The sequence below is a fragment of the Silurus aristotelis genome (assembly GCF_946808225.1).
Source record: "Silurus aristotelis genome assembly, chromosome: 17".
NCBI classification, from domain to species: Eukaryota; Metazoa; Chordata; class Actinopteri; order Siluriformes; family Siluridae; genus Silurus; species Silurus aristotelis.
The window spans coordinates 7,254,556-7,279,578 of record NC_139590.1 but is presented as its reverse complement, the minus strand read 5'-3'; the positions used below and the strand labels follow the sequence as shown (position 1 = coordinate 7,279,578).

The following is a 25,023-nucleotide window of genomic DNA, read 5'->3' as shown; positions in this document are numbered from 1 at the left end:
TGATTTCTAAGTGGGAGAACTTGCAAAATAGCAGGGTGTTCAAATACTTATTTTCCTCACTGTATATATATACTGCTGAGCTAAATATAATTTATTTGGAGAGTTTTATTCAAAGACCTGTTGCTGTTTTTCCTCAGACTCAAAAACTCTAATAGTTGCTGTTTGCTGTTTGATTATATCACGGCCCATAAAAGCATTTCAATAATTTAACTTATTCAGCATTTTTTGCCACTTACATGAGTGGAAATCATGTGTTTAATGAGCTTACAGCAATGGAAGAACTTGTGCATTGTGAGATGATTTCAAACTTTTCGTCACTCATAAGTCATGAATTTGTGATTGAGTTAGAAGAATGTTTCATATGATTTTAGAACAAGTACACTATATCACTATAATCCATTAGAACATAAAGGAAAATACACCTCTGGTGAAACAACATCAAATAACAAGAATTAATATGTTGTGTTGTTGAAGACATGACACAATTATAATATATGATTTGAACTTTTTAATATATATTTTTTTCTGCTTCTGTAATTTAAACTCTTTTTGCTGTCATCAGAAGTTCAGTTTTAAGGATTGTTTTCCCTATGAATCAATTTCCATGAAGGTCATATCTATGATGACCTATATGCATTCATAACATGTTATAATGCATTTAAAGTTGTTAACAGAACGTTTTATAATTTATAATGATATATAAATCCAAATAAATTCAGACCCTAGTTTCCTTAGTGTTCAGTCAATTTAAGACAGGGCTTATGATCGCAATATACAAAAGAAAACTCAGTTTCTTGGTTGGTGGTGAGATAATGTGTAATGATTTTTACCTAAAAATAATCACGATAATTCTAAATGTATAATTTACATATAACTCACAATGCGCTTTCATAAATTGCAACATTGTGTATAATACATTGTGTAGAATACTAAGAATATGTTCAAGCTAAATAAATACAAAGTCCATTACAGAATTGTAACCGTGATCTCCCAGTTACAAGGCTAACACATACCGTATTTTTCGGCCTATAAGCTGCTACTTTTTTCCCACGTTTTGAACCCCGCGGCTTAAACAACGAAGGGGCTAATTTATGAATTTTTCAGGTTTTTCCCGGTTTCACAAACTTCAAGCCAAAACACTGAACCCCATAACATTAGACCAATGAAATTTTCAAACGGAAACGAAAAAACGCACCTCATCTGTGTTCTGAGCTGCACGGCATCGGGAGAAAAAACTTCCATCGGATGATTTTTAAACGCACGACGATGCCAAAAGATAAACTCCCGAGAGAAATAGTTGTGAAAGGAAGGAGGAAGACAGTAAACAATGTCTTTCTTGGTCGGCTACTGTTTAGATACAAGCCGTTGTAACGCGTTGGGTCAGGGTGAAGAGAGAGCTCGCTAACTCCAGTTGCAACAGAAAACATATAAGCACAGACAGGTTTCCAAAACTCGTGCTTTTTTATTTTTCTTGACAACAGCGTTACGGGTTAGTCAAAGCAACTTAGAAATGAGCATCAGAAAATAATAAGGACATAGTCCTCAGTCTTACACACACGCAGTAATACGGGAAGAATGCAGTGCCAGGCTATGCCCAAAATACCGCTATGCTCCTAACGGAAGCGCAACATATTTCACCCGTTACACCGTGTGTAACGTGTCTTTCGTTAAAGCCTGTGTAAAGTACATTAGTGTAGACACGGCTTATAGACAGGTGCGGCTTATTTATGTTAAAAATAAAAATATTTGTAAAATTCAGTGGGTGCGGCATATATTTGGGTGCGCTTTATAGTCCGGAAATTACGGTAATTATTACACATTTTAAGAGCATTTAATAAATTATATGTTTAACTTAGTGCTTGTTAATTTGTACATTGACATCTGTACATGGATTAGCTAACTGCACCAAGTTGAAGACTATGGTCCACGTGTCTGGCCTGGTTTTAATATAATTGTCGCGTTTTCAGTTGTATGAAAACCAACTGGTGTATTTGTATGACCAAAGGTAAAATCCAAGTAAATCATTAAGTTGTTTCTTGCTGAAAGCTATAATTGCCAGGAGAGCTTACTTTACCTTATGGCCTTAAAAGGTGCCTGTAGTAAAGTGGATGCAGAGAAATGTGTTTAAATAGGATAATATATTCCACTGTTTTTTTTATTTTTATCCTATTTAATAAGTGCTGTGTGTGTTTGTAATTTTTCTATGAATAATTTATCAACATTTCATTTCACATATGTCATCATGGTGAATTCTCACCTCTATTTAAAAAGCAACACACTCACACTCACTCACAAGCTTTGCAGCTATCTTCATGCCTGTCTGCACCGCCCACGGTTTAGAGTGTGCCTGACACCTGACAACAGCAAGAGGAAAAGGGGGAAAATAAAGTAACAGGGAAAAGAGGCATGTGGGTGGGTGGTTTATATAAAGATAAGATTCAGGTCAATGTTATTTGCCTGTGCAGGAGAACTGGAACTACTGAATTGCATTTGACAGGGACAGGGAATCACAATTTCATACAAATCCTGCAGTTAATACTGCAGGATTTGCAGGAGAATCTGCAGGATAACCGGAGCTAGAGAATATGTACAAAGTAAAGTATGGCCATGGTTTAACCATGCAAATCATTTTTTGGTATATTGTGTTTCCTGTTTGCTGAATTGCATTTGACAACAACGACAGGGAATCACAATTTCATACAAATGCTGCAGATACTGTACTATGATGTATCAAAGTGTGTGTGTGTGTGTGTGTGTGTGTGTGTGAGAGAGAGAGAGAGAGAGAGAGAGAGAGAGAGAGCATGCAGCAGTTTTCTAGAGCTTAGACTGTACCCACAATAGGTGTTTTTGTGCAAAGAAACAGGCTGAAGTGCTTTTTGTGCTGGTGTGAAAAGAGCAACATGCACCTTATAACATTAACATCTTTGTGTCTGAATCAGATCTAATTGAAGATAGTTTAGCTAACTATCTACACTACATTTATCATAAATAATAATTCAAACTTGACCTTAAGTTACTGCTGGTGCATGCTCTTCCCATGCCCATAATGGTTTTCTCAGGTTCTCTGTTTTCCTCACACCTCCCATAAACATACTAGTAGTGTGTGTGTGTGTGTGTGTGTGTGTGTGTGTGTGTGAATTGTTTTCTAATGTTCAGTCCAATTCCACCCTGACCAGGATGAAGTGATTATTTGTAGGCGAATTGTAATAATTATAATAAGGATGAGGTTGCTCGGAGGAAGAGTAGGAGAGTACTGCAGAGTTAAAGCAAAGTTAAAGTATCTTTGATTATATAAGTGTTTCTGATATATAACATTTACTCAGTAATTTTCTCACTGACTCTCTCCCCTCCTCTCCCCATTTAGGTTGTTTCCGCTTGTCCCCTGAGCTGCAACCTGTTTGGTCATGTGAAAAAAAAAAACAGCTTAATGTATCTCAGAGCTTTTCTGAAAAGTTTAACTTCTTTCAACTTTTGAAACAAGTGCTTCACTCTGGGGAAAAAACACTGCCAGCAACGCTACATCAAACTGCCCACATTCTGACTGCCTTGCAGCTGCTTGCGATAGAACTGCATGTAATATATGAGTTGGCAGTCAGGGCTAAAAGCTGAGCTCATCTACTGTTAAATGAATGAATGAACAGCTAATTAATAGATTATCAAAATATTATAAGGATGGTAGTAAATAAATTAAGGGATGATTTTAATAGTGTTGTCCTCTGACTTACGTTAAATGTTAAAACTGTTTTGCTAATTCTGTTATATATGAGAAAAATAAATTGAATGTACAGAACTAAATGTACCTCTTCTGTTTTTCCGCCTTCTCTTTTTTCTTTTCTTACTCAGGGTTCAGCGGACTCCTACACCAGTCGTCCCTCAGACTCTGACGTGTCACTGGAGGAGGACCCAGAAGCCTTGCGAAAAGAAGCAGACAGACAAGCTCTGGCAACCCTTGAGAAAGCTAAGGTGTGTGTGTCTATCCATATTTAATCAGGGTATTTTTTTTATTCTGTTCCGTTGCTCTTTCTGTTCTTTTTTTTTCTCTTCCAGCTTTCTCTTTCTACTGAATGTGCCTATCATTAATCTTAATCCCATGTGTCATGTAAAATGACATCTGATAGTTTCCCTATTAAATCATGTGGAGTGGAATTACCAGCAACAACCTTTCAGTAGTACTCAGAAGTATGCCATTTACAGTGCAAAATATCTCACCTTATGTTTTGCTTTATTCAGTTTAATTTTGTCCTTGAAGATTTAAATTTGACAAGCAGGGTTCAAGCACTCAGGCTATTATTACTAAAGGAAATTTGCGCCAGTGATCAGTCATATCTATTTCACCATACTGTTGAGAATTTATTCATTTTGATATAATGCTTTTTTTAATTATTATTCTCTGGCTTTCTGCCTTAGACTAAGCCAGTTGCATTTGCTGTGAGGACTAATGTTGGTTATAACCCGGGCCCTAATGATGATGTTCCAGTGCAGGGAATGGCCATCTCATTTGAAGCCAAAGATTTCCTGCATATCAAAGAGGTCAGTTTCACTTTTCATTTCACATATTTATCACACTTATTCTTGGTGCATAATAAGCTATAAAATAATACAATAAAACTTTTCTAATGCAGTTCTACTGTAATTTCTACTTATATCTGTTTAAAATAACCCATTGATTGAAAATTTAAAAACTTTACATTTATTGCAGTATTAATTTATTCTTTGGGATGTATTTTTAATCATTGCAAGATGCAAAAGCAAGACAAGTTCAGTACATAGTATATTTTTGGTAGCTTTATGATCATTGTAACCATGGTAATAGATTGTGTAGCACTAATATAAAGGGTTTGGCTGGAATGAATACATTGTTAAGAGGTGTAATTATACATATAATCAAATCAGCACATATTTTTTTCTTTTCTAAGCCAATTGTGTTTAATGGAGCACAGTAGGGTTTTTGTAGATGCATAGCATTAGTTTTTAGTTGAAGGGTTTTAAATAAATTCTATTGCAACAAGTAAACAGACGACTGATTTACAGCAAATATGCCTTCTGTTTTTCTTTTCACTATATTTCATGTGAATAATTTGGTGTGAAGTCTTTTGATTGCTTAAAAGCCAAATTCAAAATTCATTTAAAATAATACAAGGCATCAACGGTTGATAACAGATTTTATGCTGATGCAGAGACCGAATTGTGCAGAAAATGTGCAGTCAGTGATGACTATAAGCAAAAACTAGATAGCGCACACCAGCTGTGAGCATCAAATGGTCACACCCATTTTTTTGCTGCAGCACAGTTTTCTGCAATGAACATTATAAAGTTTAATATTAGTGATTTATTGTGTTGTATGCAACTAAACCGTAACTAAAATGTATTTGATAGTTTGTATAAAAAAATATGGTAATAATACCAGATTTTCTGGAGTTCTGGACCAGAACTCAAAATATATATGTAGGTTTGTCAACAGGTATAGGGATAATGTCTGTTTGTGTTTATGTGTGTTTCTACTAACAGAAATATAATAATAACTGGTGGATAGGACGTTTGGTGAAGGAAGGATGTGAAGTGGGTTTCATCCCTAGTCCAGTAAAGCTAGAGAGCACTCGTCAGCTTCAGGAACAAAGGAGTAGACAAAACCGCTTAAGCTCCAGGTATCAATCTCAACTCCACAACAACATTTAACTGAGTCAAAATACATGCAACAGCCAGGAGCCAATTGCATTCCAACATAATAACCAAAGCCTTTATTCATACTGTATTTAAATTGTCACCATACTTCATTTAGGCCATAGTCACAGCCTTAAAAGACATCAATGCATTTTTTTAATGTGCTTCAGCGTATTCAGTCACCAGTTTTCTTTTTTTACAAAAAGAATGTTTCTTTCTTCTTTCAGTAAGTCTGGTGGGAGCTCCAGTTTGGATGTTGCTTCAGGAACCCGTAGGCCTACTCCACCTGGAACAGGTATGCTCAAACAGAAAATGGAAGTGCAGTTTAGGATTTCTGTGCAGGTATACTAGGCTTGCTTGGCCCTTCTTTACCAGCAACAGCTTCACCTTACAAGCAGAAAATGTAAGGCAACCTTGGGGTTCTGACCTTTGCATAGCCCACTGTGCCCTACATTGTTTTCTTACTGTCTATCTACATCTTACCCTACTTCTGCATTTTTTCTACCATTTCACATTTTATTTTCTCTCCACTTTTTTTTCTTTTAAGTTGTATGTTTTGTTATACGTTTTTATACTTTATCTGTAACTCGCCATTTTTGCCTTCTCTATCTCTGTTCTTTTATGTTGTTTAACTCAAAATCTGCACCTAGTGTACATTCGGTTGCTGTTTTCCTTCCTTCTACCATCACCTTTCTTCCTTTCTTCCTCTGTCTCTTTTTCTTCTCCTATTCATGAAATCCCCCTTCGCCTCCCGATTGTTTCGGTCCCCCGTATAGCTGATATGTCAGCACTTTATGATGATGCATCGGACACTGAGGAGGCGGAGCATGTTGATGCCAGGGACCGTAAGGGTGTGGCCGGCAGTGTCACGTCCCCTCAGGGCAATATACCACGCCTGCCCTTCTTTAAGAAGGTAACCATAGTGATAGTGATCAAGACAGAGTGCATCAAAAAAATACCACTCACAATTTCTGGCTAATAACCCAAGTCAGTTCTAACCAAATATCTCTTTTGCAAGATTTTCACACTTCCTGTTTCCTATTACTTCCTATGTCTCACCATGCTTTTTCCCTGGAGTTTTGGACATGCTAGCATGATATGGATTTCTAACAAATATCTGTGTAACTGATCTCAATTTTCTGAATGTATTAACAACCTGTCAATAGCATCACCTGCATTGTGCTTCTCTTTATTTTTTTGTTGTTGTTGTTTGTGTTTACTCGCGCTCGCTTGGTGTTTATGGAATGCTAGGTGGCCCAGCCAAACAGAAACAGAAGTCGGTGAGTCATCAGAGCAATTAACTTTAACATTTAAGCCCATTTCCTACAACCCTGTGTGTTTTATTCAGCTTTTATAGAAACATTTTATAGTTTTGGCGCCTCCTCCATTTGTTAACACTGAACTTCTGTCCTCAATGATGCTGTCTTGACATTTTAGGAAAAGCATGTGTTACAGCATTTTACAAACTCCCAACCTTTTCCTAGATTCCAAACATTTATCACTTTCTACTAATCAAGAACTTAGTGTGACACTCTATTCTTAGAATGCATAAAAATTAATCAGTGATTTATCTCAATGCTAATAAAAAAATGATGTCATGTTAGCCTCATAGTCTTCTTGCTTCCCATGTTGTGTGATGGTGCTGATAAATTTTGATCTCCATTATTTTATGCAAAACTGTAGTTACTTTAGCTTGGTTAAAGCGTTGCAAGTACTGATAAATCTGGGAAAAATGAATATATTTCATGAGTATGCTAACATGTATATATGGTATATGCACTACCTTGTGGTTTGGCGTGCTGAATTTGACCATGTAAAATTTCGTTATGTGCATATGTTTGCATTCAAATGTTCCCCTTTAATCATTTATGAATACTTTAAAATCATATGTATCAGATCAATATTATAACATCAACTTATAAATAAAAGAACTTTCAAAAAGGGTTCCATCATTATGATGAAACAACAAATAATCAGTCACAAAGTTTTTGGAAGAAATTTTTTGGAATATTAATAAAGCACAGCAGGTGTTAATTGGGTTAATATTTTGCTCAACATATACAAAAGAACACACATTTGAAAGCAGATGTCTTTGAAGTAAGGGGTTCATTCTGAACTCTAAGGATGTATTTTTATTGCCAGAAGGATTTTTATTCCTGAGAAGAAAGTTTTAGCCATGTTACCTTATAAGAACGAACTCAGATTTTAGTTGACCTAGCAATACAGAAAGCGATTGCTTGAAAGCTTGTTATTGCTGCCATTATTTTTCCCTTGCAAATCTACAACTAATTTGAAATTACTTTATCCAAACGTACCACATTCAGCTACTGCGTAACTACTGAATTAATTAAGAAATGTGCTCTAATGTAATGTTTGGTTACAGAACTTCAGAAAATAAATGAGTGGCTCGATAAAAAATATGGATGCCTTTATTCACCACCACCACCAAAAGCATAATAAATCATGAATGATCTGTGTGTGTGTGTGTGTGTGTGTGTGTGTGTGTGTGTGTGTGTGTGTGTGTGTGTGTGTGTGTGTGTGTGTGTGTGTGTGTCTGTGTGTGTGTGTGTGTGTGTGTGTGTTTCTAATCCATCAGATGGAACATGTTCCTCCATATGATGTGGTGCCTTCTATGAGACCCATCATTTTAGTCGGGCCATCACTCAAAGGTTATGAGGTAAAGACACATAGCATTCAGCACAGAAATTAATGGCTTGTGCTGTCACAAACCACCAGCATGCTCTAAAAATTACAGTGAGATTAACAGTATGCAAATATTCAGCCCACAGACCAGATTATTGGTTGGAGAAACCACAGATGCCATTGTTGTAGTTTTTGTTCTTGATGCATTTAGGAATTAAGGATGAAGGATTTCTCGTTATCTGCTATTTTCTGTTAATTAATTGTCACAATTGTCAGGTAACTGATATGATGCAGAAAGCTCTGTTTGACTTCCTGAAACACAAGTTTGAGGGCAGGTAAGTGCTAAAGATTTTAGAATGCATAAATATTATGAGAGTGATTTATATGATGTATCATATTAATAGCATAATATGAAAAGCTTATGAATTAAGACTTTATATAATTTATAATTATTTTCTGTTGTGTATTGCAGAATATCCATCACTCGGGTCACAGCAGATATCTCGCTTGCCAAACGTTCAGTCCTGAACAATCCCAGCAAACACACCATTATTGAGCGTTCCAGCACCAGATCCAGTTTGGGTAAAATAAGCACACACAAATGGCATAACATACCAGACAAAAATTTACATTAATGTCTATATGGTAATTCTACCAATTAGACACACATCTGTTTTCTCTTAAAGCTTTTTCATGGTTTTCAGTCTCGTGATCCTGAACATTCTCTGAAACATTTCCCTATGAGCTGTTGTGCCTGATTGGCTTCTTCTTTCTTTTTCATTCTGTCTTTCTGGCTTTGTCCATGTACTTCTCTTTTTTCCGTCACACCCACTTCCCCTTCTTCCTTCCTTCCCTCTCCACCTCAGACGTACTGGGTACGTATCTTCTCATCTTTTTCATCTCTTCTCTGACCTCATCTTTTGCCTATCCACATCACTTAACAATTTCCTCTTATACTGTATTCAAGGCTTTGAAAGTCTGTTGCATGCTTAACCTGAGAGTGAGATAAGTAATATTGCACTATTGCACACCTTTCTGTATTTTATTTAAAATTCTTTTAACATACTTTTATGCTATGTTGTTTTAATAATCAAAATAATTTATTCTAAAAACTAAATTTAAAACATAAAATTATGTCTGCAGCATGTTTATAACTGCATAGATCTATTTAGAAATCATCTACGTGTCATTTTAGAATATATGACCTACAACCTATTGTTATACCATGTGTTGCACAATATGTTTTTTTTTTTGTTTTTTTCGGAATTATTAGACATGAAATCAATTTAAGGATGTATTGTAATATAAATCTAGGAGAGATGTACTATATGCAAAATTTTGACTGAAATCAGGGACATTAATGAGTATTCAGTGCCTTGGTTCTTTTGGTTTTTAAGTGTAGCCTTAAAGTCGTTCAAGCAACATATACACAGTAACCAACAAAGTTACAGTGTTTATTTATTACATATTTGAACAATGGCTCAGCTGTGCTGGATATGAGAAAAGTTAGATATTGCAGTGCTGTGTGTACCAAAGAACAGCAACTGGAGCCTTGGATCTAACAGACCATAATAACCTCCATGTGCATGATACTAACATGGCGATACTTTGAGTTTGGGAATGTATAGATTGTACAAAGCAGATATGATTCTTACAAAAACTGTGCCTTTGTGTGTTACTGGTAACACTACCACTTTTTCCCACTAAAAGCTTTTGACCTTTTATCTGATTAGGTTTTGTGTTTGTGAATGTCTGTGTAAATGGTAAGCATATATAAGCATACATTTTTTTAATTATTCTTTTTTTGCTTAGCCGAGGTGCAGAGTGAAATAGAGAGAATCTTTGAGTTGGCTCGGACCTTACAGTTGGTGGCTCTGGATGCCGACACCATTAACCATCCATCTCAACTTGCCAAAACGTCTCTGGCACCTATAATAGTTTACATTAAGATAGCCTCTCCAAAGGTATTCATTTGTCACTCAGCTGCATTTAATCACAAACAAAAATGGAAGCATTTGATCTCACCGTATTTTGTGTCATTCTTTCCTTATCTTTATGTTGATGTCTTTCTTTTCTCAGGTATTGCAAAGGCTGATAAAGTCTAGAGGTAAATCTCAGGCCAAACATCTTAATGTTCAGATGGTGGCAGCAGACAAACTAGCACAATGTCCCCCTGTGAGTATTTTGTCCCCCTGTGAGTCTGTATATATAATGAATTCTAGTATGCACGTGAACAACACACTCACATTAAAATTCTTTACACTCAGGAGCTCTTTGACATCATATTAGACGAAAACCAGCTGGAGGATGCATGTGAACACCTGGCTGATTATTTAGAGGCGTATTGGAAGGCTACACACCCTCCAAGCAGCAACCCACCAAACCCACTCCTGAACCGCACCATGGCAACGGCAGCACTTGCTGCTTCACCTGAACCCGTCTCTAACCTGCAGGTACAGGTGCTCACCTCGCTCCGCCGTAACCTGGAGCTCCTGGATGGCTCTTACCCTGAGAAGGAGGGCCAAGAGGAGGAACATGCTCTTTAACAAGGGTTGAGGGGCATAAAACACAGCTGTGAGGAGAAATCGGAGAAGCCGTCTCTTCCTCAGTGGCATGAAGAAAAGTACACTCTGATCAAAGTACAAAATAGCTGCTCAACATATAGGAATTTATAAGTGCAATTATTATTACCTGTGCTTCCTTTAATTTGAATCCAACAGGATTTCACTGATTCACCACTCATATATGCACATCCCCACCCACTCCAAAAACACACAAACTAACAAAACACTGAACTACTATGTAGTCCTGCAATCAACATGCTTTTATTGCCCATTCTGCACCCCTCCAATATATGCACATATACACACAACAAATAAATTCTTCTCTCTCTGCCCATCCCAAGCACTCTCCAGTGTTCTTTTGCAGCCTGGGAAACATGAACTCGATCCCAGCCCCTTTACAAGTTGCCATAGCATCAGCCTTGCAAAACATGCTTACCTCTACCTTATTAACTGGCTTTTTTCACTGCATGTGGATGCTAATATCGCAAACTCAAGTTAAATTATCTTGTGTGTTTTGACTGCAGTTCGAACAAAACCCACTGCCCAGTCTCCAGCTTAACAGTTGTCAAGGAGACAGGAGCGCTGTCGTCATGGCAGCGAGATATAAGTGAATTGTCTGTTAAAGGATGTTAGATGTGATCATATACATCCAGCACCAACACATCACCTCCCAAACACGATCTTGGTTTAAATGGGGAAATCATACACATATACTTAGAGAAGACAAATGAACACTTTATCAAGAGATCAACAAAAAAGCAGACTCTGACTTTAACTTCTAGCACAAAAACTTTACATGTAAGGAAAATCGATCCAAAACAAGCAGACAAAAAGTCTCTCCATGCCAGTCGTGTTGCACAAATACTGGCCACAAGGGGGCAGTACAGACGTTGCATGTGTCAGTGCCTAATAATTTTTATGGCAAAATCCTAAATGGATCCCTATTACCAAATTGTTGTGCTATTTGTGCATTAAACAGTCCACTTTGTATCAAACAGAGAGCTATTTCAGATAGCTCAAATGTATATTTTGTAAACCTGGAAGCTTTAAAGGTGCCATCACTTTTTATAATTCATTATTAAATGTAATTTTGGTAAAGCCTAGTAAACCCCTCCTGCTGTTGTAATTGTAACTGGAGATTCCAGTCATATTAAGTGCATGAACAAGTCATATTACTAACCTTGTGACTAGCAGTTAAACAATATGCTGATATACCAAACCAAAACAACAGAGGTCAGCAGCAGGGAGAGACTATTTTGCTTAGCTTTTCATTTGTTTACAGGCAACAGTTATACTATAAACTAAATAAAGGTTTAGTCTTACCTTTCGTAGCCAACTAACATTCAGTAATCTCTATTAGCCACTTTGTACCTGACAATGTTTTATGCATAAAATGGATAATAAATATACTCTTAAAAAAAAAACTTTATATATATTTGTGAATGAAAAACTGCAATTAAATTGCTTTCCCATCTAAAACATCTAAATCCTTTCCCATCTAAACTCTTGTGCCAACTGTTTTAAACTATTTTAGTTAAGGTAGTGGTTATTCATAGTACAAACAAACCAAAGGAGTGATCTTGTAGGTGCAGGAATTTGTTTACAAGGAGGAATGGTTCATCTTAAAAAGAGTCCTTTTACTGCACTTACTGTACTTTCTTCATTCCTGATTAAAATAAAAATGTTATGGCCTTATTCAATTTCCCACAATCAACTTGTATAAAGAGGGCCAATGTCTGATTGCTTAGGATTATATGTTACATTTCACTTGGGACCTGAAGAAAATTATATTTGTAATTCTCTGGCTGTAAATGACTCTTTAGTATAATTTTACTTTAAACACAGCATGCTAATATATGGTGGGAATGTTGTGTTTTAGTACATTCGACATTTAATGTCAAATTCTAACTCTTGTACTAACCTCCTGCTTGCTCTCCTTTGTGTTTCTGCATGCTGATTGGCCGGACTATGTGATTTCGGGGCGTTGCTTGGCACAGGGGCCGTTTCTCGTGCACAGTGAGCCAAAGAGAGAGGGGTCTGTTGTGGAACGGGCCTGCCCACAGGACTATCAGACCGAGCTGGGCAGCAAGCAGCCACTGCGCACTTCACGCAGTCAATTGCAAGCTGGAGGGCGTGGCTTATCACGACAGGACACATTCGATTCGGAGACACAGGGGAGTCGCGACTCAGCCTACACAGATGACATGGAAACGGATCCATACGAGGAGCCTGAATCCTGTCGCAGCCGGTTAAACCCTGCCCACCATGCTCCACGACAGGCATCCTGGGAGGATGAAGGGGCAGAACCAGATCAGGAGAACCTCAACCTAGCACCACCAATGACCAATCAGCATCACCGTGGGCGGGCCCACCTGAGGGAGCGCTACTGTCAAGATGTAGAAGCCGGTGAGACCACAGTAGGCCGCAATCAAAACCAGGAGGAGTGGAACAGAGACGTGTATATCCGCTAGAGCCAATACCCTAGAGAGGAGGACAGGGAAGATATGGAGAGTACATGAAGGATTTAGGGGGATTTAAATTTAGGGGGACAATTGTTGATGCCTAAAGCTGGATCTGTTTACAATCCATAGAAACCATCACAGGCAAATGCTGTACAGTTCATATTTCCATCATGCGCATTATGCCAACCAAGCTTACACTAATATTTCATTTAGCTAATCTTATTTAAGGGTAAGGGGAAAGCGAAGACATGTTTGTTTCCATTTTATCTTTGTTTCTAGTTTTTTTGTTGTGTTGTCTTGCATGAACCCTTATCAGTATAAGGATAATTCCTATTTCCAATGGCAATGAAGTTAAACTAAGAAAATATATAACCACAAACTTTTCTGTATGTATGTGTGGATGTAAGGGCGTGTGTGTGCATGGGTGTATGTATTTTGTCCTCTGACTGTCTTAATCAGGGCCTCTGTATCCCCAGGTAGAATATTCTGGTTCCTAAAATATCGTTAGTTCAGTACAATTTTACTTTTTATTTGAATTATCTAAATTAAAGATTTAAAGATCTTTGTTACACATTCAGCCTTCAGATACACCATGTCAGCAGTGCAATGGATTTACGCAATGCATCACCAGGTAATGGACATCAGGATTTCCCAGGTGAAAATTCTCTACAATGATCTGCCGATATTCTTCATGTATATACTTTCTCTATTTCTTTAGATATGATTTATTATGCTTCTAATGCTAGAAACTGTATTACATCATTTGCCTGATATAGCTTTATTGCTGCTACGTGTTTTTCCAGCCTGTACAGTAATCTGTGGCTGACACATTAATAAAGCCGACCAATATTAACTTATTTGTGATAGCAGGTATTATTATGCAAAAAAAACTGAACGTTTGAACCGCTTTATTAAACATGATTTCCAATGAGCATGACCTTTAAACAACTAAGGTTAGACAGGGATTCTCTGCTACAATCTTGTAGGCTGACTGCCGAATACAATTTCAATTTCAATGACATGAATTGGGAATCAATTGTATAAAGCACTTTGAGACCTCTATCAGTGGCTACTACAGGGGATTATGATATTTGGCATGTAAGGATTTTTTTTAATGTGGCATAGTTCCATCTCCTGTGTTCATCAAACTTTTTCTGATGCACTACTGCTATGGAAATGAAAAGCTGTCTTCATATACATGCCAATCACAAAACAAATAACAAGTGCCAGAATATTTCATGAAGTTACACCCACTACCCTTTGTGGGTTGTCTTAACTCTGTGCCACACATAATTTTTTTGTGTGGATGTGCTATAGAAGTGTTACCTTTACTCTTTGTCTACCAGTTATTTTTGTCACTGTACGGATATGATTGTGTAATCACACTGCTTTTACAAATAAATGCACAGACTCATAGACACACACAGGCACAAACACACACACACACACACAGTAAAACTTCTACTGCCTTTTTCTCCTGCTCCTGCCTTTTGTGTCACTATCTCTGTGGGCATTTTAAAACAAAGGTTGTGTGTGTGTGTGTGTGTGTGTGTGTGTGTGTGTGTGTGTGTGTGTGTGTGTGTGTGTGTGTGTGTGTGTGTGTGTGGGTGTATCTGTCTGTCTGTCTGTGTCTGTGTAAAGGGGGCACTCAAGCAGCTTTTGATGTGCAGGAAGAGTGTCAGTTAATATATTTGATGAGCCTGTTTTTACTCACATATGTTGCAAAGGGACATCATGCTAATGATGAATATCTGAAAATGTACAAGAAAATAGCTTAATAATGAATGTTATTGTTGCGTTATTGCAATTGTTAATATATGAAAAAAGAAAAACATGTAATTTTGGTGCCTGATTGTAGCTACATTTGCTTTTTTGCCTTCTGTTTTTAATCTGTGGTTTAAATCTGTATTTTAATTAAAAATTAAAATCAGAACTCATTTCTATGATTAGAATGTTTATTTATTATGAATATTCACTAGGGAGAAGCAGTAGATGCTGGGAGGAGGCAAATTCTACAGGGGATTATACAGTGCAACAAAATGTCTAGTTACCATGGTGGTGAGAACAAACAGTGTGAAGTCATGTAGAGAAGAACAAAAGTATTCTGAGTGGAAAACCAGAATAGACATAGGTTGGGTGAAAAGGCATTTATGAGGGGCAATTCTGTGTTCTAAAGTCAACTTGCTAAATGTGTGAATTCACACAGTCATTCTAAGATTATAAATTGAGCATGATAGTTTACTGGTTCCTTGTGCCAAGTGGGTTCTATGAAGCATTTTTTTTTGTTTGTTTTAGAAAGATGAAAATCTTAACCCACTTTGTAAAATGATTACTTTCAGTTTTGAGTTCTTAAAGTTGAAAATCAAGTAGTCTCTATAATTGAACTAAATGGGTATAAACCAATGTACATAAACAACTAACCCATTTATAATGTCAAATTGGACCTACTAAGTTCTGGTGGAAAGTTTATTAATAAAATGCTCTGTGACTGTAGTAGTTTAAAGTATATTTATTTTAGACATATGTATACATTATATTTCTAAAAGAAATCTGCTCTTAGAGGGTTAGGTTGGCTTAGGTTACAGTTACATGTATCCATGGCAGCAAATAAAATTTAAGAACCCCTGCCATAAATGCTTTAAGGGAAGAAAGTTTATAATCAGTGAAACATTTAAGACTGATTTCTTCAAATCATCTAAATGTTTAGAGTTATGCATTGTTGAAAGTAATATTCTGGAATTATAAGTAGTAGTGTTCATGATTTACTCAATCACAAAGGCAGATTGTGGGTGGTTAGACATGAGGTCTCTCTTGCAAAAACACATGCACTCCTAAACTGTGAGCATGCAAGGCTGTTTTACCATAATGAGTCAACTTGTGAATGTTTTGAGGTCTGCTTATGCAAGGAAGCATATTTGCTGATTAGGCTTAATAACACCAGCCTTTTTTCCGCCACACAAACACACACAAGGAAAAAGGAAGTTTAACTTCACAGAAATATACTAAACCTGTTTCATTTGTGAAGTACCACAGAACTGCAATTGTTATTCAGGCTTGTCAAAGTGTGAAATTTGTGAGTGAATTGTTTTACTACAGTCTTCAAAGAAATACTTCTAACAAGCTAAATTACAATGCATGATTACGAACCTTTTCCTGTTCAATCTTTCAACATTTTTAAACAAATTTCAGCAAACATTTTAAATTTTACAGCACTCATTTGGTTAGGTCTGCTTTACATTCTCTATACATTCTCTCTCTCTCTCTCTCTCTCTCTCTCTCTCTCTCTCTCTCTCTCGCTCTATATATATATATATATATATATATATATATATATATATATATATATATATATATATATATATATATATATATATATATACTGTGTGTTTATTATATATAACAACTGTGATATTAACGTATATAAAAACCTGTTCCTTGTTCTGTGTCTGTCAATAATTTGAGCATGTCAGCACTGATTTTGTGATGTCATGGAATGAGAATTCGTCTGGTATTTCATTAGTGTGGTGTTACAGAAACTGTCAGGGCAAAACAGGAAACCCACTTACACGTTCTTCTGCTGATTTTTAACCTTCTGTGATAAGAAATAATCAGTAAACTATGTTTTGTAGGACATACCTATTTAATAGCTAGCTATATTTACAATATATAGATAAAGATTTGTAAACACCTGACCATAAGATTCATATGTGCTTTTTGAAAATCTCATTCCACATTTTGTTCCCATATGATGCTATTACAGTTTTAGTTTAGTTTTTCTATTTATCGGTTGTTTGTGTCATGTTGATCAAAATATATAATACTAGCTATATTATACCTAAAAAGACCTAAATATACCCAAATACCTCGGCATGAGTTCATTGTATAAGTCATTGAAGGCAAAATTGTTAAACCAGTTGTCAGAATCTGTCAAGCTCCAATTTCTATTAAAACGTTTTTGTAAATGTGTCTTGAATTGCTGATTTGTGCAGATGAATCTTGAATTTTTCTAATGAACAGGAGTGTACGGTATCAGACCAACCACTAATCAACTAGTTCTCTAAAACAGGTCAAAGGTGAATCTCGTGAACCTTCAATTGACAACTGAGCAAAACACAGAATTACAATTTCTGAAAATGGATAGGCAACCAAGAAACGAATGGACATTAGTAAAGTACAGTAAAAGTTATAGTTGCCATACAGAAAAGATTCAGGGGTATGCATTTTTGATCATTGTAACCCAAACCATAGTTTATGTCAGGAAATTCGGAAACTGTGTGCAGTCATACTGACAACATGACTTTAGAGATGAACTAAGGATCTTAGGTTAATGTCAGAGCTGTAAAGAAGGCTTATCAAGATCTTCCTTTTCATCCCATGTAATATATATTATTATACTATCTATCTATCTATCTATCTATCTATCTATCTATCTATCTATCTATCTATCTATCTATCTATCTATCTACAATTAACATGAACATAAACAACTAACAAAGCATTCGCAATTCGATCAAAGCAACAAGAAGCATACTTATGATGAGCACAAATGATTAAAAGATGTGGAAGATGAACAAATAGTTTTGAGAATTTAATTCAAACGCTCCAAAGCAACTGAGAAGAACTGTAATATTAACTCGTGTGACACATTGTTGCTGATGATGATGTATTATGTATTATTAGCAAGTATCACATTTTATGTTTTATACTTTCTAATTCGAATGAATAAAAACATTAAAATAAAAAGATAATTTCAAACAAAACGAGTCAAATTAGTCAAATGATTTGACTTGACCTGTTAGCTATTTAGAACAGTAATATGCTGACTGTTTGATATCATATATATATTATAAATAATTATTTGTTTTAGAATCCTAATAGATTAAACAGTGTAGCATTACAGTTTTACAGCTTCAGGGTCCGTTTTGCTCAGGTTCCTCTGTGGTGGTTAATAATTTCGTATTTTCCAGGTACTTTCAGGGATTTTTTTTTTTAAGCATACAGGTGGTTGTTTGACTTGTTCCTGTATCTCTCCTGTAAGAGTCCCGGAAATTCCTTAGCACATTTCTTTCGCTTTTGATTGGTAATTTTCTGAACTTTCTGTTCCGCATAAGAGAACAAGCAGAAATCTCGCGGCTCAACGTCAACATCCGGCGTTAAGCGTCCACGGGCGAGTTTAATCCCTCCTCCGAAATAAAGAGCGCAGGTTTCTATAAAAACAAAGCCGCGTCAAGACCGTAAATGGCCAATGGAACGCGCTGTATTTTTTTCACATCGTGCGTCAAGTGCGTGCGTCAACTTTTGACTCCGCCCACCGGGAATGGAAAGAATCCTCCGTGAATCGGTAGTAATCCTTTCATACCTCGTCACAGACGTCTAGGAAACGTTGGGTTGCGCGCGGACGCGTTTTCTCGAGCTGAGCGGAACGAAATTAATGCGCCTTTCTTCTCGCAACAACAAAGACGCTTTGATCTCTGTCCCACTCGCCGAACGAACTCGAAGAATTGGTTTCAGAAGAATTACAAGAAGGATATTTCCACCAGCTGTTTTTTGGAGAGAGCACCGATTTTCATATCGGAACTGAATTGTAATTGACTTTTGGTAACGATAATGGGACTTCTGTTAGCCAAATTAATGACTGTGTTCGGCGATAGAGGTAAGAATTTTAGATCTGGTTACTAGTTCTCATTATTTGTTATTAGTGTCATTTCTTTACTTACACTAATGAGTGATGACAGCCCACAATTAACAAAGTGATCATTATTATCTTATAATCATCAACATGTTTGACTATTACAAACTTGAGAAAGTCAAAATGTAGTATCAAAACATCTAGGTCTGTATATCTGGCCCTAATTTGTTCATTATATTTCAGTAATAAAGAAAATTGTATGAATCAGATAAATAGCAGACTAAATGGCACCATTATTGTAATAAACCAATTGTTGTAGATCATTGTATACTTGATTTGTTTAGGCAACTTTTTTTATTTTAAACTAATACTACTAAAGTTAATGGTTTATGAGTTTATCTTTTTGTTGTTGTTGCTTTTTACTCAGAATAGTTAAGGCTGATGATGAAATTGTCAGTTTAATTGAATTTTTCAAAAGTAAACTTTTGGCATTTCTCAAACCCGATTCCCCAGAACACAGAATTATCAAGACCGCCTTAGTCTGTTGTTTTTACCTGTGCAACCCAGATAAGGTGTACTTTCGTTCAAGCCAGATAAGCAAGTCACTTACATAAGCTGATATATAATGTCTGTGAAAATGAACTTGTTAATAATGCATTAATGCAAATTAATTTTGAGAGCATTAATTTTATTAACGCAGCGAGCATTTCTGTTTGACCATTTTTACAGTTTTTCTTAGTTGCTTTTGGAGCGTTGGTCAGATCAGAAACGAAATTCACAAAACTTAATTCTCAAAACATAATTCAGTCATTTGTGCTCATCATAAGAACATTTCTAGTTGCTTTTATCAAATTGTGAATGCTTTTGTACATTCATTTAATCGATTGTGTACAAGTGTCTGCTGTTTCCTACATTATCAGTTGTTTGTCATGTTGATCAAAATATTTTATACTGGTTTCACCTGAATAGTCGCAACCCCCAAAACATTTAGTGGATGTTTATTGATGAACAATGACAAAAGGACTTGTCATTTTGATGGGAATGACATGTTCATTGACACAAATACTTACTTTTGAGAGATGAACTAAGGATTTTGAGAAAAGTACAGGCTCCACTGAAAAATAATTTTTAATCACTAAACATTTGTTTTACTGATGCACCAAGTCTCAAATCAAGCACCAGAATCTGCCATGGAGCACACATCTATCAGTTAAAACTGTCCACGTGGAAACATTGCATAAGTTTCATTTGGTGTCCTGATCATTTACTTAATATAAAACACCATATTTACTGTAAAACATTTCCATGTTAAGTATGGTTTCACTAATAATAAAAATTATTTTGCATAACACATCCATATTGGTCCATGCCCATGTTGATTAGAGTAGTAATTAGTAGTAATGAAATGAATGTAATGTTATGTTCGAGTGTTGTAATGTTCAGTAATGGCTTTTCAGCAGATTACTGATAATCTTTAATTTATAAAAAGTAAATAGAAAAGGAAGGACTGTAAAATAACTTTAAATTGCTGATAAGCATTGCATTATAATGTTCATGTGTTTCAATGATCATCTATTGGACTTTTAAGGAAGTTACTTTCAATAATTTCTCAGTGTAAATATCCAAATACAGAATTGAAAAGTTTATTTAAAAAATGCAACAATTCTGACAACACATCAAACAGTTTTCTTTTCCTTGATTATTTCATGCAGGCCAAGGTTTAACCATTTTCCAGGTTAGTTTAAAAGTTGTCAGGGAATCAAATCTTTGTATCTGAAATGCAGAGGAATTTCAACTCATGATGCTCACCCTGTTTTCTGGAACAGGCCTTGTGTGCTTTGTCAATTTTTTTTCCTTCTCTTTTAGAACACAAGGTGATCATTGTGGGTTTGGATAATGCTGGGAAGACTACCATCTTGTACCAATTGTAAGTCTTTTTGACAGTAAATAAATTACTGCTACCATGTTTTCCATCTATAATCAAAATGTCCCAAGAATATGTTTTTGGAATGAGTGGTACAATACACTCACTCAGTACAAAACTTTGTCTTAAAGTAAGTTTTCTGTAACTCTCTCTCTGTCTCTTTGGTTGTCTCTCTTTATTCCTTGCATATTAGTTTGACTAAAGAGGCTGTGCATACCACTCCCACTATTGGCAGCAATGTAGAGGAAATTTCTGTCAAGAAAACACGCTTCCTTGTTTGGGACATTGGGGGTCAGGAGGCCCTCCGAGCCAGCTGGAGCACATATTACTGCAATACAGAGGTGTGTGTGTGTGTGTGTGTGTGTGTGTCTGAGTGTCTGTCTCTGAGTGAGTGAGTGAGTTAGTGAGTGAGTGAGTGAGTGAGTGAGTGAGTGAGTGAGTGAGTGAGTGAAATTGCATTTGTCCTTACTATCCTTTTATTATCAAAGTGCTTGAATTGTCAAATATGTTAAAAAAGTAGAAATTTGTTCATTCAAGGTGGAACTTCTTTCTGAATTTAAAGCATGCCTGGTGAATAGGGAAGATGGAGAACTTGTGATGTATGGCTTCAACCTGGACAGTTTATTTATTAACAGTTTGGCTACTGATGAATAACAATAAAAACTAAGCTTTTAAACTGCAGAGTCCCAATATAAACTTCTGTCTGTGTCACAGACTTTAGTATGGTAATATTCAAAACTGCGCAACCACAAATTCAAATTTTTGATCAACAGATTAACCCACTTTGTTATACTGATATGAATGTATTCACCCTCGGGAGCTTGCTGACAAATGTAATTGTTAATAATGCATGGCAAAAATTAAACATTTGAAGTAAATTATAAAGAATATACCCTATATAAACTAAAATGAAATAGAATTAGCTTAATCGTTTTTTAACAGATTCCTGTTATGACTGTCCAGTATATTCTGTTGATACTCGAATTTTTGAAAACCTTTTAAAACAAATAACCATAATAAATATGTAATACAGGGTTATTGACATAAAACAATACTGATCTGAAAAATAAATTGTCCTATAAATACTCATTAATGAGATGACAAAAATAAGTTTGTCAAATCAACATTAATTACATAGAAATATTTATTCAAATCATCATATAGACTGGTAGCATAAATTAGAATACAAATAATAGTAAGATAAAGTGTACATATGTTCAAGTTGTTGTCCACTGTTTAATCATCAGATTTTTTTCCAATTGTGTCAATTTCTCTGTATGTGTACATGATCTGTGACAGGTGTATAATATACCTTGTAGAATTTGAAATTCACTGGTTTTTTTATCGTACCTTCTCAAACTTACTTGGCTAATACTTAACAAAAACGTAACACGCTCTTTTTATCTTGCAGATTGTGATTGTGGTAGTAGATAGCACTGATCGGGAGCGTTTGACCCTTACAAAAGAGGAGCTCCATACAATGCTTGCACATGAGGTGAGCTCCTAATCATCTACCCTGTTTTCTTCATGGCGTTGATGTGCTGTGCCCATGACATGAGTAGTTGTCAATATAATATAAACAAGACCACTCTCTGTTTTTATCAAGGATCTGCAGAATGCTTCAGTGCTGGTCTTAGCAAATAAGCAAGATATGAAAAACAGCATGACAGCAGCAGAGATTTCCCAGAATCTTACCCTCAGTTCTCTCACAGCTCACTCCTGGCATGTTCAGGCCTGCTGCGCACTTACTGGAGAGGGGTAAGTGTTTAATTGTGAACTTTTTGTTTGTTTCTTTGGTCAATGAGCATAGTAATGTTTTACTATGTATGTATAATCATTGCAAGTTATTGTAGCTTTAGTGTAATTGCTGGTGCAACAACATATGTTAAGCTTTATAGTTTATAACCTGTTTTTAGTGACCTTGTTTACAGTCCATCCATGTTTAAACATGACCTAAGTATACATGTTTTTCAGGAGTTTCAGTGTTGTTCTTGACATTTCACTGGTAATGACACATTTTTTCTCCTCTCTCTAGTTTACCAGCAAGTCTGGATTGGATGCGCTCCCGGGTTATAGCAAACTAGTCCAACAGTGGTTCATAGAAACTCTGCGGAGCCAGAGTTTGTGTTCTATGTGGGCCTACAGTCTCATCAAACTCTCATATCTGATGTTAAGCTCAGCATCATGGAGACACCGAATGCTACAACCTTAGCATTGAGTGGCTTAAACCCTGGACATGTGACGTGTATATACTGACAAGTATATGTTTACATATTATGTCTTCGTTTTAGAAGTCATATTGTGAACAATGCAAACAGATTGTGTTGTCCAATGTCGAAGGATTTGCACTGTTTTTCTGAGTTCCAGTTTAACTGTGTATTTTGGCCTATGGCACCACAGGCTATACTTTATTTGTACTACTACTTGAGAGCAAGGATCACCAGCCAAGCATGACCCATTAGTATTTGGTGTCTAATTTATATTGATTGTGGTGCTCAATTTCTATACCAGAAGCATTATTTCACATATTTAAAAGGATGTTGTTTGTGTTTGATGGGCCTAGTTCAATTGAAATGAACGTATTGAAATTTTGAAATATAAAAAAATTATTATGATTTTGGTTCATTTTTATTCGTGAAAATAAAGATTGCAAAAAATTGGTTTTCTAAATATTTTATATTTTGCATTACTAGCATGGTAAACAAGAGGAAATGAAAATGTATGTTTCTTTCTTTGCTTATAATTTTAAACCTTTTAATCTTTTAAACCATTTTAAGCCCAGATATACCTTATGTAATGATCGTTTATATTTTTGCTCATTGCATTGAGTACATGAAAGTAGGATTTCTATAGTTTTGCTCTATTGCAGATGGCAATATCCAATCAATATTGTATCAAATATTACGCAGTGCCTTTTGTCTGGTTTCATCGTGATGCAGTTGGGGAAGAATTTCATATGACAATGCCGAGGTTGTTTCCTTGATATTTATATGGGTTTTCTTGGGTATATAAATGGTAAACAGTGTAAAGCACAAAATTCTTTGTGAAGCAAATCATAAAGTGGGCACTCATACTTGTGACACGGCTCCTTGAGCTGTAGTCAAATTCTCTGTCACTGAGCTATACCCCATGTACAAAACAATGCTGCTTATTTCATTTCCGCTGCTTTTTACTGGACATTTTAAAGCAATCATAATCATGCCACAGTTGATGGTACTTCAAAGCAGTCAACAGCCAGACAGGGGCAACTGGTTTTAAACCTGGAGCTCTTTATCTGCATTAAAGTGCTCTACCCTTTTGCAATTAACCAAAGAACATATATAAACAAATTAGAACTGATGATTTTACCAGGTATTTCCTCAATACAAAGCAGTTACGAAAATGCTGTATGCCATTAGTTTGCGATATTATACATTCAGTAAACACTTTAGTAGGAACACCTTCTCATTAATGCTTTGTGGCAGCAATTTAATGCATCATACAGGTAGATGTGGTATCAGAAAGGCAACAAACAGGGCACAAAACACTGGTGGGCAGAAAAGCATTATAAAATGTTTTTGCTTTTAACATGAAGTGAAATCAGTTTCACAATTCTTTAGGCTTTTTTCAGTACAAATACTACATACTACTATACAGTTCTGTCAGTAGCTAGATGATAGCAAGTTTTAAAAACAATAAAATTGCGATCAGTTTAAATGTTAAAATCAAATCAGTTGTGTGACCACAATTAAGTGTGAATCTCAGAACAGACTGGGTAAGATCAACAGCATCGGAAATTCCTCAATTATGGCTGACTTTGGCAATATAGATCATTATTTAATATTACCCCAGATCAGCAAGCCATGTCTCAAAAATAAAACAATAGCCCAGCTCAATAAGTGAAAAATAAATCATTTACAATAAATGCTGACTGCAAAGGGTGAGGGGCAAGGGCAATGTGGAGGAAAGGTACAGCTTTCACACACATCCTCAACTTTCTACAGAGGGACCATCGAATGCATCCTGAGCAGCTGGTTTCGCAAAACCCTACAGCAGATAGTGAGCTTGGCTAAGAAGATCATCAGGGTCTCTGTTCCATCCATCATGGACATTTACACCACACACTGCATTTAAAAAGCCACCAGCATTGTGGCTAATCAC

The 25,023-nt window shown here is 36.0% G+C and overlaps 2 protein-coding genes across 6 annotated transcripts in view; both read left to right on the top strand.

Moving 5' to 3' along the window:
• cacnb1 (calcium channel, voltage-dependent, beta 1 subunit) overlaps nt 1-15,267 on the top strand; it is a 37,276-nt gene extending 22,009 nt beyond the window's left edge. Inside the window, exons 3-15 of one of the 5 annotated variants that reach the window (XM_083567360.1) lie at nt 3,844-3,963; nt 4,408-4,530; nt 5,509-5,645; nt 5,889-5,956; nt 6,913-6,941; nt 8,258-8,338; nt 8,581-8,639; nt 8,777-8,886; nt 10,117-10,268; nt 10,384-10,479; nt 10,572-10,757; nt 12,866-14,913; nt 14,972-15,267. In XM_083567360.1, the coding sequence (XP_083423486.1) occupies nt 3,844-3,963; nt 4,408-4,530; nt 5,509-5,645; nt 5,889-5,956; nt 6,913-6,941; nt 8,258-8,338; nt 8,581-8,639; nt 8,777-8,886; nt 10,117-10,268; nt 10,384-10,479; nt 10,572-10,757; nt 12,866-13,339 (1,635 nt within the window). In that variant the 3' untranslated portion in view covers nt 13,340-14,913; nt 14,972-15,267. Of the gene's footprint in view, nt 1-3,843; nt 3,964-4,407; nt 4,531-5,508; nt 5,646-5,888; nt 5,957-6,437; nt 6,575-6,912; nt 6,942-8,257; nt 8,339-8,580; nt 8,640-8,776; nt 8,887-10,116; nt 10,269-10,383; nt 10,480-10,571; nt 12,293-12,865; nt 14,914-14,971 lie in introns of those variants that run through there. The other 4 variants (XM_083567359.1, XM_083567361.1, XM_083567363.1 and 1 more) reach the window with 4 other exon arrangements.
• A 3,270-nt stretch (nt 15,268-18,537) lies between these two features.
• arl5c (ADP-ribosylation factor-like 5C) lies at nt 18,538-23,493 on the top strand. Its single transcript, XM_083567449.1, has 6 exons — nt 18,538-18,983; nt 20,826-20,886; nt 21,077-21,224; nt 22,295-22,378; nt 22,490-22,641; nt 22,919-23,493. The coding sequence occupies exons 1-6, from the start codon at nt 18,938-18,940 to the stop codon at nt 22,965-22,967; spliced, it is 540 nt and encodes a 179-aa protein (XP_083423575.1). The 5' UTR covers nt 18,538-18,937; the 3' UTR covers nt 22,968-23,493.
• The last annotated feature ends 1,530 nt before the right edge of the window (nt 23,494-25,023 follow it).